This window comes from Mauremys reevesii, linkage group 8, assembly GCF_016161935.1.
Source record: "Mauremys reevesii isolate NIE-2019 linkage group 8, ASM1616193v1, whole genome shotgun sequence".
Lineage (NCBI taxonomy): Eukaryota > Metazoa > Chordata > Testudines > Geoemydidae > Mauremys > Mauremys reevesii.
In genome coordinates, this window is record NC_052630.1 from 57356082 (window position 1) to 57372857 (window position 16776).

General features: G+C 38.8%; 1 protein-coding gene across 3 annotated transcripts in view; it reads left to right on the forward strand.

Moving 5' to 3' along the window:
• PLA2G4A (phospholipase A2 group IVA) overlaps window positions 1-16776 on the forward strand; it is a 368660-nt gene that overhangs the window by 312081 nt on the left and 39803 nt on the right. For all 3 annotated transcript variants that reach the window (XM_039484615.1, XM_039484613.1, XM_039484614.1), the window contains exons 6-8: window positions 1809-1846; window positions 4975-5116; window positions 11681-11817. In XM_039484615.1, the coding sequence (XP_039340549.1) occupies window positions 1809-1846; window positions 4975-5116; window positions 11681-11817 (317 nt within the window). The remainder of the gene's footprint in view (window positions 1-1808; window positions 1847-4974; window positions 5117-11680; window positions 11818-16776) is intronic.

Consider the following 16776-nt stretch of genomic DNA (forward strand, 5'->3'; position numbering starts at 1 on the left):
CAATGAGTAGGGGAAAGCCTTTTTTAAAGAAATCAAACTATGATGAGCCTTACGAGTAGAGCTGTGCAAATAACTGATTTTTCAAGTTCAATGGTGGTTCGGAAAATCAGAAAGGAAAAAAAAAATCAGTTCGGGTCAAACCAAATCTGAAATGTTTCAAAAATTTGAATCAATTGAAAAGATCAGTTTCAGATCTGATCCAGGTCTGTTCAAACCAAAGTCTTCCATATTCTAGCAGGGAGGACAGTGGGAGTGGCAGCAGTACCTCCTCCTCCTCTGGCCATTTTCTGTCAACTTCACAGATTGTTTTGGGTCAACCAAAACTGCATTTTTTATTAAATGAACTATTCATTAGAAATTCTTTACACAGCTCTACTTATGAGAGAATGGTGAGGAATTCCAAATCAGATTGAATTCAACATGCACAACAAATATATACCAGCCATGCCTAATATTTGTATTTGTCATAGAGAATGGAGTGCTGTTAACTCTGGCATTTCACTTTTGGAGTCTGTTTAATATTCACTGTATACATTCTTAAAGCCAGTGCATCACTGCATGTTTTCAGTGTGCCCTGCTAAAGGCCTTACTGGTACTCCACCTTCTAGGGGCAGGTGCTATGTGGGAGAGTTTGTTACTCATAAAAGAGTACAATAGCAGACATATTTCCCTTGTGCGTCAGAGAGTTCAGGGAGGTAGAATTGCTCCTAGTGCTCTCCTGGTTCCAGCTGCTTCTTACACTGAGCCATGCCTAACAGACATGATCTATCCTTAAGATCAGGCATTGACATTTTTTCAATTTTTTGCTTTCAAACCCCACTAGAAATACTGTCTGATCAAAGAATATTTGTATTGGTCCTCTTAGCTTTGAATACATAGTGAGATTTTGTTGGACTGTTTATTCAAAACAAGCAGAAAACATCTTATTCTTTCTCTTTGACACTCAGTCAGCTGTGATAAATTCTTCTCTTATCTTTTAGTCTTTATGCATGCCTAAAGAAGTTAATTAAAATTATGTATAATAATAATGATGATTTTAATTGCATGTGCAAGGGCTGCAGGCTTGGACACTTTATCTTTTAAATCACATTGTAAACATATTTGTTTGTGATGGTAGACTTGGCGTCTCAGACCATACAGTAAAATCATTTACCTGTGTGTCATTGCTTCAAATCCAGATCAGGATGTAGTACCTACTGGTGCTGCATGTGGAGCAAATAACAGATAGTACTGCTATTGGCAGTAGAGGCCAATGTTTTTAATTATGTGGAGACTGAGCAAAAATTACATCCTGATCAAGGGTGACACTCACGCACAAAACAATGTATGGGGGAAGACAATGCTTATTGACAATGCCAATGGGGGGGAGTGATAGCTCAGTGGTTTGAGCATTGTCCTGCTAAACCCAGCATTATGAGCTCAATCCTTAAGGGGGCCATTTAGGGAACTGGGGTAAAAGTCTGCTTGGGGATCAGTACTGCTTTGAGCAGGGAGTTGGACTAAATGACCTCCTGGGGTCCCTTCTAACTCCAATATTCTATGATTCTAATGGGACTTGACTAAGTCAAGGTTTAATACCACATGCTCTCCATGTTAACTGAGAACTGTAGTCTCTGTACTGTGTGACCTCCTTTGAAAGCACTCTGTTCATTCTTCCTAAGGAAACCCATTTACATATCTGGTCAATTGTTTCCTCTTTATAAAGTGGGTTTATAGCTTATAAGGAGGAGGATGAGTGTATATTCAAAGTGCATGTGTTTTCTTTCCTCTATAAATGAGATAATCAGCTTGAAATGTTTCTTGTTTAGGTCACAGAAATTATTTTGGAATTGTTTCTTGAAGTCTGGTAAGTATCTCACTTAACCAAACACATCCATAGAGAATGACTGTATGAGCAGCCTATTTATGTGTTTTCTATTCCTTGTAATTTTTTTTCAAAAGCATATAAAATTAAATTCAAAATTAACTAGTAGTAAGGTTGAAATATCAAGCATTGAAAACTCAGGACAATCCAAAAGTGAAGGTTACACCCACAAAATAAGTCTGCTGTTGACTTAAATGTAACCATTCATGTGAGTAAAATTATGCACTTGTTTAAGTGTTTGCAGGAGCAAGGCAAGATTCTTGCTCCTGGGCCTCCACTAAGTGCTCTCCTTTCCAATGGTCCTCTCCTATGCAAAACTTTAGAAGCTCAGTAGGCAGCCAGCCTCAGCAGTTATCCTTATTGCAGTCATCTTCCACTCTGATCTCAACTTTTAGCTATCTAGCTGCGGATGCATGCTCATCAGATCAATCTTTAAGATTTTAATCCTGCAAAGACTTATGCTTATACTTAACTTTGCACATGGAGGATATTCCCATTGAAGTAACTGAAACTGACTTTAATGGAACTATGCACTATCAATAAAACTATGGCCCCACTGAAGTGAATGGCAAGGCTGGCATTGACTTCACTGGCGCCAGGATTTAGCCCCATGAAAGGTAAGCACATGCATAAGTCTTTGCAGGGTAAGGAAATAATGAAATGCTCTAGTGCGCACCTTCAAATTTTCATGTCAAAATCTTTATTTTAAATCCATTCCTCATCCCCACACATAACAAAGTAAGAAATAATTCTTCAATGAAGGCTATTTACAGACCTGGTTTTATAGATCAACTATTTTTTTTGAATGATCCCTCTCAAGAAAAATGTGGTCATAATATTTTTTGAAAGTGAGGAAAAATTATTTGTATGACTGTAGCACCTAGGAGCCCTAATCATGGTCCAGGGCCCTATTGTACTAGGTACTGTACCAATGCAGAAAAAGAAAGATGGTTCCTGCCCCAAATTCACTTCTCATTTTTCAAGAATGTCTGAAGTTATTTAGTCAAATTAATATATTTGGGAGAGGAGCGAATTCTATTTAATCCTAATCTATTTAAATTCTTATACCATCCTCATCACTGTAGTATCCAAACACCACCCACCAGTGCATTAAGTGATATGACTAATTTTTATCATGTGTGGTTTTTCCTCTCTTCAAAGAAACAACATATCTTGAGGAATAGGTCAGGCATCAAAATTTTCAATCTAAAAGTTATGAGCAACTGAAAACAGAGAACTTAAAAATTGACTAATTTTCTTCTGTAACTATAGTAGTTATTTCAGGCACCATCACTATATTAAATATAACTCCTTATGGCTAAGGGGCTGTGGAAAACAGCCCCCAAGGTTTGTTTCATCTTATTCTTTATGCCAGCAGATGGCCATCTGTGTGTGGTCCACTGGGCCACCCCTAAAACTCCTGTGGCTTCTACATTTAGACACAACAAGGTGTGATTAATTCATGCTTATGATGTTAACTCAATACAAGCCTCATAGCCATGTCATGGTGTAATTATAGAATATATTAGAATGTCTTAACAAAATGGCACAAGGGACCAAATTATGCTCCCAGCTACACTCTGGAAACCCCACTGGTTGTAGAGAGACTGCAGAGATGTAAATGACAGCAACATTCAGTCCACTGCATTCCTAAATCCATGACCAGGGCATTGCAATTAGCCAGTCTGGTTGCTGTATTTTTTATGTCTGTAATTTTCATCGAACGCATATGAAATATGCTGTTTAATTTAACTACTGAAACTCAGAAATCTGGAATTCCTTTCAGTTGTGCTGTACAGTACAACAGTCACTGCTCTCTGAATTATACCATTGTATGCATTTTGGTGGTGCCTTGATTCTAGGCAATCTTTTTGCTTCTTTACTCATTCTGTTCATCTGACTGCATAATAGTTTGATTCAATGTCTTTTGATGTATATTACCACTTTATATAAAATGTTACATGTTCACAGGTCTGTATGTTTGTCAAAAAGGAACCTTGGAAGTGCTGTCTAGTAACTAAGTTGTCAAAATACCCCGAAGAGTTGTTTAGCTCATCTTTCATAATGGCTCACTTTCTGTGAGGTATATGCGAGCAACCATTTTTGCCAGGTTCCCCCAACACCTCTTTCCCAACATACAGCCTGTATTCCTGATGCATCAAAACACTGAAGTATGTGCTTAACTGTCAATGAGTGGTCTCATTGAATTCAGCGGCACTACTCACAGAGTCAGAGTTAAGGGCATGATAAAGTGATAAACAGTCATGCAATAAAAAGTACAGCGGGAGTATCGGGGATCACACCCTCAGAGTGGTGTACAAGATGAGTGAGACTTAACCATCCCTGGTCAAATGGCAGATGAAACTTCTTACCCTACTTACACTATGTGTAGTGGAAAATAGGAGCCCAGTCTGTGGAATCCCAAGAAAATCCCAATACAAAAATTAGGCCCTGCTGGATACATTGGGGATCCACTTCTGGCCTAAACTACATGGGTGGAAGTCCTACTGAGTTTGCTACCACATTTGTCACTTAATGACAATCTCAGGACAGAGGCCAAGGACTGAGTGTCCATGGAGACTGAATTATCATCTCACTACTTGACACAGCACCTCTAAGTCAACATTAACGTGTTCTGGTGGGGTTATGCAAAGAAGCATTCACTGCAGTTGTTCATACTGTCTTTGATCTGTGGATAAGCAGAAGATTCAAGTTCCTGGGCTGTGAATCTAGAACCTTTTTATAAGTGTTAACTTTACTTTTTTTAAAAAAAGGTCACAGAATACATTACTAACAGCTGAATATTTTATGTCTTCTCTTTCATGTGTTCACTAGTCTGTGAGCTGCAGTCTTGCCAGATAAAATGAGTTGAATACTGGGAGGATTCATATTGCTAAAGAGACACTGTGAACATTCTTCCCCCTTAGAATGACTTCATAGAATGTGGTACATTATAGTATGATTATACAATTTATCTAGTACTTTGTATTTTATTGTTTATAATGTAAACCATTAGCACCTGTTGCTGTTTCCATTAAAGTCTATGGGATCGTAGGTGAAATTTTGTTTATCTGTTTTGGGGTTCACAGTCTGTCTGTTTTGCAAAACAGTTCTTCAACTGACCTCCGGTTCAGCATGGCTCTGTGTGATCAGGAGAAGACGTTTCGACAGCAGCGGAGGGAGAATATCATGCACAAAATGAAAACTCTTCTAGGAGCAGAAAACAGCAAGAACTTGGCTACTTCCCGTGATGTAGGTTTGAAATGCTTCTGTAAATAATTACAACCTGAGCAGCCAGATCAGTATTACCTTTGCAACCCTATTCCTGTCTTTCTGAAAGACATGAAAATAAAGAATAGGATGAAGGGTACAATTCAAAGTTTAATATAAGTACAAATAAACATCTTTTAGTCTCAGCAGATTCATGATATGGGATGAGGCTGATTTTGCCATCTCTCAAAGTTGTAAGTTAAATGTTTAGGTTTATCCTGGAATGAGTTTCATGCTCATGGAGCCCCATTGAAGTCAGTAGTACTCTACATTGGCACAGGGATCTACCTGGATGGAGCACATTTCAGGATCAAAACCTTGGCTTTTAATCTTTATTGACACTTTCATTAAACAGCCTGTAACATAGTTTTTGGTTCTTTTCTTTCTGAATCCTTAACAAAACACACCTAAAAGAAAGTTACTACTTCTGTTAGATCAGAGATCCATCAGCTCCTTCTCTGTTGGTATTATTGTATCTTTCATGACAGGAACCATGGGGATGAGTTCCCTCTCAGCTGAGCCTGGGTTAGTCAGTTCAGCATTGCTTCTTCTCCAGTCTGCCCCAGCTCTGGTCTCTTGCCTGACTCCTGATGCTGGCTCTGAGCCTTGGCTCTGGTTAGTGCAGTGATTCTCAAACTTTTGTACTGATGACCCCTTTCAAATAGCAAGCGTCTGAGTGCGACCCCCCCTTATACATTAAAAACACTTTTTTTTATATTTAACACCATTATAAATGCTGGATACAAAGTGGGGTTTGGGGTGGAGGCTGACAGCTCGTGACTTCCCAACCCCCAGCTTGAGGACCCCTTGGTTAGTGGCTTCTGACCCCAGCTCTGACCCTTGACTTGACTCCTGTCTCTTGCTCTCACCACTAGGCTGGGCTCTGGCTCTAACCACAAGACTGCCCACATTCTGGTTCTGACACTTAGGGCTTTATACTGCAAAGTGCTGGGCACCTCCTACAAGGTGCTTGCACTCTGCTGAGTACACTTGCAGGACTGGGTCTTTGCAGTCTGATTTTTGTCAGAGGAGATAAGCACCTACAAGTCCCATTGACTACAGCTGGTGCTGTGGGTGCTCAGCATTTCTGAAAACCAAGTCATAAGGTATTTTAGGTGTCTAAAGATACAGATTGCACACAGTGAGCTTTACAAAACTGTCTAAATGGACTAGGGCCTACTTCCAATGGCTTTCAGTGGGAATTAGACACCTAACCTGTTTAGGCATATGTGTAAATCCCACCAGGCACCTATCTGCATTTTTAGGGACCTAAATTCCTTTGTAAATCTGTCCATTAGTGTCTAAGGATCATTTTTTGTTACCACCAATTAAACATAGAGTACGTCCACACTACCCGCCGGATTGTCGGGCAGCGATCAATCTATTGGGGATTGATTTATCATGTCTTGTCTAGACGATTGATCTCCGAATGCGCTCCCGTTGACTCCGGAACTCCACCAGGGCGAGAGGTGGAAGCGGAGTCGACGGGGGAGCCGCGGCCGTTGATCTTGCGCCATGAGGATGGGAGGGAAGTCGAAATAAGATACGTCGACTTCAGCTACGCTATTCTCATAGCTGAAGTTGCGTATCTTACATCGACCCCACACCAGTGTAGACCAGGCCATAATGACAATTATTTGGTCTCTGCAACTTGGCTGGCTGATAATACTGAAATGAAGACTGTCCTTACAGCATATGTATGGGTTTAGGTTATGGAGCTGTCTTTTTCTTTTAGCATTAGCAGAATGTCATAGACTTTTGCAGGGAATGTGAAATCTCACAATTTCCAGTGGCACACAAATTCTAGTGTTTGGTCAGCTTTGTGTACAGTGCGCAGAAGCATAGCAACTACCATCTGACAGATAGGGAAATGAGGACAATTTTGATTGGTTGTTCTGTATTCTCTCATTGCTGGCAAGTTTGTTTCCCAATTGCTGCTCTCCCTTTGCTCTCCACAATATTGCAGAGGCTTTTTCCCCTCCACCCCCAAGTCCTGCATCTCCTTCTCTGTTTCTCTTCCCTCAGGTCCCGTTGATCTAGGTAGGTGAAAACCTGTAACTTGGGCATGTCTGCTTTTCACAGTGTATGTTCCTTGAATATTTCCATATAAGCCTTTATGAAAATTGTATTGCACAAAAGCAGTTGTAGCAAAACCTTACAAGTGGGGCAGTTACATATTTAGAATTGCACTTCACCTTTCCTTGAGAAGCGATAAAGCCTCTTATATTCCTCTCTCCCTCTCTCCTTTTCTGGTTTTGAGGAGTTGGGGGTGGGGAAAGACTGGCAATAAACTCGTCCTCTACTATGTCTATAGTACAAATATGCAAGGCTGCACTCGACAGATATGTTACACTGGTTGAGTGAACTGAAACCAAATGCATGGAGCCGAGCTGCTCCTCTCATAGCAACAGCTACTTCTTTGCACAGCCGTAGGCCACCCAGTTATTTTTCAAAGTGGGCAGGGTGGTTAATAAGGGTGTGGTTGGGACGTGCTATATGTGTTACCCGCTTCCTTTCTACACAGGCCCATGCTATAGCTCTGTTCTAGATTTGTGTTGCTGGAAATGAGGAGGTGATCATACAGGCAGTAGGCATTTATGCAGCAGCAGGAGTCCTCTCTCCTGTGGCAATGATTATTTTTCTCTGCCACTGACATGGTCTTTAATTACATCAACTAACTAGCCAAAATAGGAGGGAGAGTAGTTATAGATCAGGAGAATCCCTTCTAAACCAATTCTCCACAAGGGAAGAGGTACCACAATCAGGCATTACTCTGAACTCTATACTCTCTTTGATACATTGGGGTATAGGCTATTAAAATTAGTGGGAGTTTTCTGCATGCAGCAATGGGTCACTTCCCATAAGCTCTATATCATGAATTCTGTAATTCCCATGATGGCTGTGTATTTAAATACAGAGGGAATGTAAGTGATGACCACTCTTTTCTTTGTTGAACACTTCAAAGAGCAGCCTTTTAGAGTTTGCTCTTCCTGAAGGAGATTCAGCCTTTCTCTCTTGCTCCTGCCATTACACTGGTTAATAGACTTGCTGACCAGTGATGGTTTGGGAGCATCCTTAAATACTTTTGCTCTTTTGGGGTTGCACCTGGAACTCCCCTCTGCTCAGCCTGCTGAGATTTGCCTTTATAGATTAATTAGCTAATGTTTGCAAGGAGCTTTCAAAGTTTAAAGCACACTGTAAGTGCTGAGTAATATACTAATATAGCTCTACTGTTCAAAGCAACTGCTCTATCAGTGGGGTGTTGGTTTAGTAAAACAGGTGTGTCCTAATTCTTCACTTTATTTTTGTTGTTCTTTGACAGAAACCTATGCCTTGTACAGAATGACAAAGAATGATAATGCCAATAAATACCTGTGGTTGGAATTATTAATACCTAGAATTTATACAGTGCTTTACATCTGAAAAGTGGTGTACAAATACTAATCAGTTAATCTTCTTTTACTGAATTAAAATCCAATCTTTTGTATAGAGCAGAAGGTCAAAGGTGACATCCAACGTTTTGCAATTATTGGGTGCAGCCATTTCCACTGGCTATGTGTTTTAGATCTAAGAAGTAAAAGTGGGGTTCATTGCTGATTTATTTCAATGTTGACTTAAAACTTGCAGAGTGTGTTAAAATTCCTATGTAAAGTATAAATAAGTAAACTATAAAATTTGTTTTCCCTGCATCCTTAAAATCTTCCTAACCACTGTAAATATCAAAATGTCTCAGTGCATGTACAGGAAGCAAACACTGAAATTAATAAAATCCAAATTAAAACAATTTTTTGCTGTCATCAAAAGAATCACACACTGTTATAAAATGCAGTAGAACCAGATTCTTCCATCCTTATTTGCAGTACCTTACTCTGCAAGTAGTGTCATTTAAATGAAGAGAAAGGCACTAGTCCCTGTGAGTAATAATTGCACAACCTTGCCCTGGTTGATTTAATATTTCTTAAGTAAACTATGATTGGCATGTTGGATAGCATGTTGAAATCATACTGCAGATAATGTACAGCACTTTCCTGTCATGGGTATAAGAAGTGTCATCAGTGAGCTGTATAAATTGATCAATGATTTTGGTTACTGCTGCTGTTTTATTCACGCAGCTCATGAAATGGACTGGGGCTGAGATAACTACTAGAGGGATTCGACCAGAGATTAGATAGTGGGATTAATTTACCACTCTGTGGGCCAAACTTGCTTTCCTGGGATTTGCAGACTAAGAAAAAGAGGGATATGAAATCGTGGACTCATTTAAATCAATGAGAGGTTTGCCATTGACTTCAAGGGAACAAGGATTTCACCCTATTAGTGAAATTCCATCCCCCTTTCCTTTTTCCTTCACTGGTTTGAGGATTCGTCCCCCCGCCCCTGTTTCTGATGTGTGTTCGCTTTGGCCAGCCAATAGCAGTTTCTGTTTTTTGTATATCCGTATACAGCTCCACCTTGGAAATGTATAACTTGGTATTTGTCCTTGAGTCAAGAATAGCATCAGTTAAATTCTTAAGCTGAGGACAGTATCCAGTGTTAATGGAGGGAATGGACTCTGGTTATCCTCCTCCCTAATCCCTAACTACTTTGAGTCCATAAAAGATTGAGTAGGAGCATGTGAAGGCACAAAGTGCAATAAAAGTCAATGAGAGATGGGTGCCTATCTGCCATTTGTGCCTTTGAAAACCTTCTCTTTATTATTGTGGAAGAGGATAGTTAGGGAGTCAGCTAAGCAGTTATGAATTGTTATAATTGGTGATCTTCATTGAATTCCATAGCTGCTTATAAACAATGTACACAGCCTACTATTTAGAATAGATTGGACAAATAAATGACATGAAACAGATACACAATTGTCTTAAATGTTGGGTACTCAACCTTGTGAGAAAAATCTGTTTTCAATTTTTTGTTGGAAATTATTTTGTCTAACTCTTTTTTCTGTGGTGGGGTATGGTGCAAGGCTAGGATAATAGATACACCAGAACCTCTAGATCCTTTGGGTCCAAAATCTTCCTAAAGTTAGTGGGAGTTTGGGGTGTGTATAATGTGTGAGATTGGGCACTTTAAAATTATTCTGCATGGCATTTTTTTTCATGGTAGTGGAGCTTTAGTTATGGCTGTGTTAGGATTTCCATCCATCTTCTCTTCCTATTTGCCTGAAATATCTCATATCTATTCAAACTTGAACTGAAGTAAAACTTGATAGTAAAGGACTGAAATTTTTTCAACACAAAATAAGTTTGTCAACCATAGGACCCCTTTAAAGGTGTGTGAGATCATTAAATTATAAATAAGGATGTGCAATGAGCCAACTTAAAGACCCCCTAAAGAATAATCATGGGTGCCTGAGACCTATATGTGGATGAGCATCCACTCCAATAGCCATCAGTAAGTGAGATGACTAGTCCACCTTCCAAAGAGAGAGCGAAGTCTCTCTGATAAAGGCTGTAGGGTTGAAATTTCACCGCTTTTGGCTCCTTCACTGAGACGTTACTTAGATGTGTTTCCTTTTTTAAAAAAACATTTCTGTGGATTTATTATTTTTAGATCATTAGGCTTAATGTCTTTTCTTTTCTTAATATCCCGGGCTGTTGGTGGAGTGGTGTTGAGGGGAGCAGGGCAGTGTAGAGAAATTTATAAATAACTGTTTAGAAAGCTGGGTGCAAATACAAATTTCTTCAAATAAATTGTACTCATTCTTTTTCCGGGAGAGTGCTAAGCAGCATGATATATAGAAACAGCAGCTACATTGACACAGAGTCATAACGTTCTCACTGAGCTCACTTGATCTATTCAGCCACATTCTGATTTCATGTTCACCAGTGTGAATCTAGGGTAACTCCACTGAAACCAGTGGAAGTACCCCAGATTTGCCGCAGTGGGACTGAGATCAGAATCTGGTGTATTGTGTTGGTGATCTGTGGATCAAGGAGGATTCCTTTACAGTCACAAGATATTACATTTCTCTAGTGCCTTTTTTCCTTGGGGATTCAAAAGCAGGGCCTTTGTTTTGTTCTATCTTCATACAGTGCCTAGCACAATGGGGTCTTGGTCCATGATTAGAATTCCTTGGTGCTACAGTAATATAATAAATAATAATGCCGCACCACTGAAATACAACTATCTTTGGGAGGATGGTAGCAATCAAATTACACACACTACACTGCATATCATGGGTAGGGAGGGTAGGTTTGGGCAGGAGATTCATTCCTCATGAATAGTGTCATGGCATCTTTCATATCCTTTGTTTTTAAGGTCTCGTTTCACAGATTTTTCCTGGACTATTTGTCACTCTTCTACAATATGCATTTTAAAAAGAACAGTTCTAATGTTAAGAGGAACCATTTTAGTTCTCTTGTTAGATCTGCAGCCTAGAGATGTTAAGGATTCAGCTTTGAGTCTCTGCTGTGGGGACTGTTGAATGGTGACTATTAATTGCACAAGTCTGATGTCTTTGGTTACTGACTGGTGGACACAAAATATATTTAGCTCTTTAAAATGCATCCTAGAAGCCAACCTTACTGTGTGCTGTCTTTTTCATTTGCCCAGGTACCAGTGATAGCGGTATTGGGTTCAGGTGGTGGATTTCGTGCCATGGTAGGGTTTTCTGGAGTTATGAAAGCGCTCTATGAATCAGGAATTTTAGACTGTGCAACATATATTGCTGGTCTATCTGGATCTACGTGGTAAGTTTTCCCTCCCCCAGCCCTGCTTTGTTTTGGTGCAGTGGGAACTTTCCACTAATAACTGGGAGAATGAATTTTATGATGTAGGTTACAGTCACCATGGGTTACAATTCTCCATCCAGTGCAGTAGAATGGCAGTGGAGTTGATCTTCGGTTGCTAGTATTTTGGAGTACCTGCCAGGATGTAGGCAACTTCAACTCCAAGAGGGTTGCATGGGAGCTTGATCAGTGAGGATCTGAATTAACACCGTTCCCATCTCCAATAGCCATGTGACTATACAACCAATGTCCTCACTTTTCATGCTGGTGGGCCACCTTGTAGATAGGAGAGGTTTTAACAGTTTGGCACCACTGTAGCCTTGTGGACTTTCTGCCATAGGAGCCCTTGACCAGGAACTCTAGCCCCTTAAGAACAAATTCACACAAAAAAGGTTGATGATTTTTCCTTGCTCAAGAAAACAAAAATCAGATTTTTTGTGAAGAGACATGGGTGTGCGCATGTTGGATTTGCTGCAGAAATGAAAGGTCTTGTTGAACTTGGGTCAAGGCCATTAGAATTTCACAACAGGGTGAAGATACAGTGGTTGCTATAAATGCATTAGTATATGTGCCAAGTTCTAAGTAGACATCTCACATGTGGACATAAGAAGATGGGAACACACAGTGCCAGAATGAAGCCCATGTCACCAACTATTGGCTTTTGAGATATAGTCCCATTTTCTCTGGAGGAATTAACAGTGGATGTTCCCATATGAAGTTCCTTACTATTGGTAAGAGCAGGGTAGAATGGAATATGGCTTGCAGAAAAGTGGGCATGTTGTGATTTGTTCATGCTAACCCCAAGATGTGGCAGAAACTCTGTGCTGGTGGTGCTTTGCTTCTTTTCTATATAGCTAAAGGGTGCCTTTGCTATTACTAGCTTTTGCTCACTTTGAGACCATAAAAGAAGCCAGCATCGGACTGGTGCCAAACCTATATCTCCCCTTTATGCCAGCCCTGGTAAACTGTGTTGAGAGGAATGACAGCTGTCCTTCCTGCCTCAGTTGAGTCTGCAAGTTCATTGAATTAGCTACTTACTAGTCAGAACATGAGCCGATTGTGCCTGAGGTCTGGATCTCACTGAACTACATTTTAAACAAATACAGCGCTGGTGAGAGTTCAACCCTGTATGTCGATGTACTGTAAAGATAATAGAATTTGAATCAAAATAGTAAAATTCTTTACACCAATCAGGGCAGAAAAATAAGTTTAAAAATAGCTGAGGTTTAATCGAATAAGTCCGCACAGTCTGGGTGATAACACCTGTTCAGAATTGTCCTGTGTAATATAAAGAAATTCTATTTTTGACACTTAGCCAGTACCTCCTTGTTTTTTCTTTTCCATACCATTTATCCCCCAAGAACAGGGTTATGCCTTCCATCTGAAGGATGTAGTATTCCCTGTTTCTTCCCTGGAGGGAAAGGGCAGATTTGTGCCTGTTCCCCAAGATGTGTGCTTGACCTTGGAAGAGGGTGTCTACCTCATTAATTGTATCAGTCACCTTGCCTGACCATAGACTGATCTTCCGCATCACGTTTTCCTTTTTTCACACACACTGTAGTTTGCTGGTGCACTTATTTCACCTGTGATTTGATACAAATGTTAATACTTTGCACTACCATAAACTCTCAAAGCACTTTGAAAACACTAGTTAAATCTTGCATCGGACATGTGGCATAGGTTTCATTATACTGAAGCACAGTGAGAATAAATGACTGATCTAAAATCTCCCAGCTATGCAGTGACAGAACCCAGAGGCTTCCTGCTCACTTGGTCTACTTTAAATTCTAAAACACACTAAACCACTGCATAAAATGTGACTCCTTTACTATCCCTTAATTGTGGAAATATCTGGCTCTTGCTAACTCATAACCCACACTTCTCTTAATTTTCAAATGGCTTTAATAAAAAGTGAAAGATTAAATGACATCAATAAAAGAGAGGGCTGGAGAAAGATATAAAGAGTACATGTTACTGCATGAGGACTCTGTGTACTTTTTACATGATCTCCAATCATCAAACCTTCATTTCCTGTGAGTATTTAAAAGCTTTTATATTAGCTTGGTTGTTTCTGTTCTTCACCTCTTAAAAAGATGAGTTACAAACAGCTGGATGCTGCTATAAACTCTTTCAATTACTTTGTAAATGATTATGGAGTATCTGGCTGCTAAATTTTTAAAAATATATTTCCAATCAACTTCTTAAATTTCTCCATTTCAGTCCTAATTTAGGAGATGACTGCTAAGTTGTGTAATTGCTGGCCAAATCAATTTGGTTTTAATCATCAGCATATGTGCTTTTAATTACTTTCCAGCTCTCCATTTTATTGTTTTAAAGAATTTCCTGGAATTATGGTAATTTTTATTACTTCAGTAATGCTTTGCTGGATTGGAGCCTTATGGACATGCCTTTTCTTAAGTATGTGAATACTGATTGATGGCAGTGGGATTGCTTGGGTCTTTAAGATTAGGTATGAGTGTAAGTGCATTGTTGAGTAATGGCTTAAATGTGTAAAATACCATTCATTTGGACTGAGAGTTGTTTCCAGTTTGTACATTTGATTTTAGCAGTTATTTAAATTGGTTTTTAAATGTAAAGAACAAAAGATGTTCATTTCCTTATTTGCTTTATTTATTAGTACAGTAGACTTAAGCCAACATATACTGCTAAGGACTATCTAGGCTCTATTTTCATATATACTACTGCATACATTACAGTGTGAATCTTTCCCTCCTAAATTATGCAAAAAGCTATTTGTATTTACATCCATATGAAGATGTAAAGTAGACAAACCCGTTTAAATTATAGTGGGCTAAAAATAAACTTCAGTAACATTGATGGCTTTTAAGAGTTGTAACATGTATGGACAATGCAGTTGTCCATTAAACTGTATACACACTACATGGGGAAAAATTCCCCAAACACAGGCTTCTGCTAATTTGATATAGTGAAGAATCTCCATTTCTTGACAGTAGTAATATATCCCTTTTGGCCACTAGAGGGTGACATAATTACCAAATTGGGTTAGGTGCCTAACCTGCTTAGACTTTTTTTTTTTTTTTAAATCCCACTAAGCACCTGTCTCAATGCTTAATTTGTGCCAGGGCTTGCCAGGGCTGGGCCCCAGCACCTCCAGGCTTTGCAGTTCAGAGCCCTGGCACCTTTGGGTTTGCCACATCATTTATGAAAATAAAAAAATTGCTTGAGCCCCAGCACCTAATTTCTAGAGCCATCGTACCTTTTTCTTTACAAATTAAGCACTGACCTATCCATATCTTTAAGTGTCTAAATACCTTTGTAAATCTGGCCCAAATGCCTCTACGTAATAGATGACAGTGGTTCATATACATACCAGTCAGTACCCCATTAGATGAAAGGAAGTCAGAGTTGATAATATGGCACTGAGAAATGTGTTTGGTCATTCTCTGAGTAAGACTGAATTGCCACTGTTAGCTTGTTGCAATAATTTCTCCTCTAATTTTGTAATCCTTAAGCATATATATCAATAAGCAAGGTTTATCTAATTGAAATGCAGTGCATTTGGGAGCCCTATTCTGAAGCCCTTAGTCAATCAACCCCCCATTTATTTCCAGAGAGGTTTTGTCCAAATAAGGAGTTGTTTAGTACTTCAGTTTTTGACTCTTGTGACTGGATAAAGACTTGCTGCTGAAAGATAATTGTCAAGACCATAATGCAGTTGGCACGTACAGTTTTATTAACATGATTATATTTAATTGAACAATTTAAACAATTATTTGGAGCTTTCACATATAGTCACATTTACATTTGGAGAGCTGACTCATCAAATAATGTAAAATAATGTATTTGGAGCATGAAAAGAGCTAAATAAGCATGACTGTGTGTGTGTTTGTATGTATGCATGCACAAACCCTTTAAAAACAAGAATATACCATGAGTAAAACTTTTCATACTCTATTCTGTGTGTGTGCATGTGTGTTATATATGTTTAACCTTATCTTATGCCTTCCTATCTTTCTAAAATTTACCTTATGGGTTATATTTGTATGTGTGGCTTTTTAAAATAAAACATTCTCCTGTATTTTTTCCACTTGAGTTATTTGTAGTTCTTCATTCTTAACTTCAGCTTAATTTTTTTTTAATGTGATGTACATATCCTCAAAACCAGGGATATGCCTGACTATATAAATGATATAAAAAGAAATTATATAATTTTTTTTAAGGCTCTCGATAAATCACAGTTAACTTGCATGATTAACTTAAAAATTAACCACGATTAATCTCTCTGTTAAACAATAGAATACCAATTGAAATTTAGTAAATATTTTTGGATGTCTTTCTACATTTTCAAATGTATTGATTTCTATTACAACACAGAATACAAAGTGTACAGTGCTCACTTTATATTATCTTTGATTAAAAATATTTGCACTGCAAAATGATAAACAAAAGAAATAGTATTTTTCAATTAATCTCATACATGTACTGTAATGCAATCTCTTTATCATGAAAGTGCAACTTATAGATGTAGGTTTTTTATACATAACTGGACTCAAAAACAAAACAATGTAAAACTTTAGAGCTTAAAAGTCTATTCATTCCTACTTCTTGTTCAGCCAATCGCTAAGAGAAATGTTTGTTTACACTTATGGGAGATAATGCTGCCCACTTCTTAATTACAGTGTCACCTGAAAGTGAGAACAGGCATTCACATGGCACTGTTATAGCTGGAGTCGCAAGATATTTACATGCCAGATGCACTAAAGATTCATATGCCTCTTCATGCTTCAGCCATCATTCCAGAGGACATGCTTCCATGCTGATGACACTCGTTAAAAAAATAATGCATTAATTAAATTTGTGACTGAACTCCTTGGGGGAGAATTCTATGTCTCCTGCTCTGTTTTACTCACATTCTGCCATATATTTCATGTTATACCA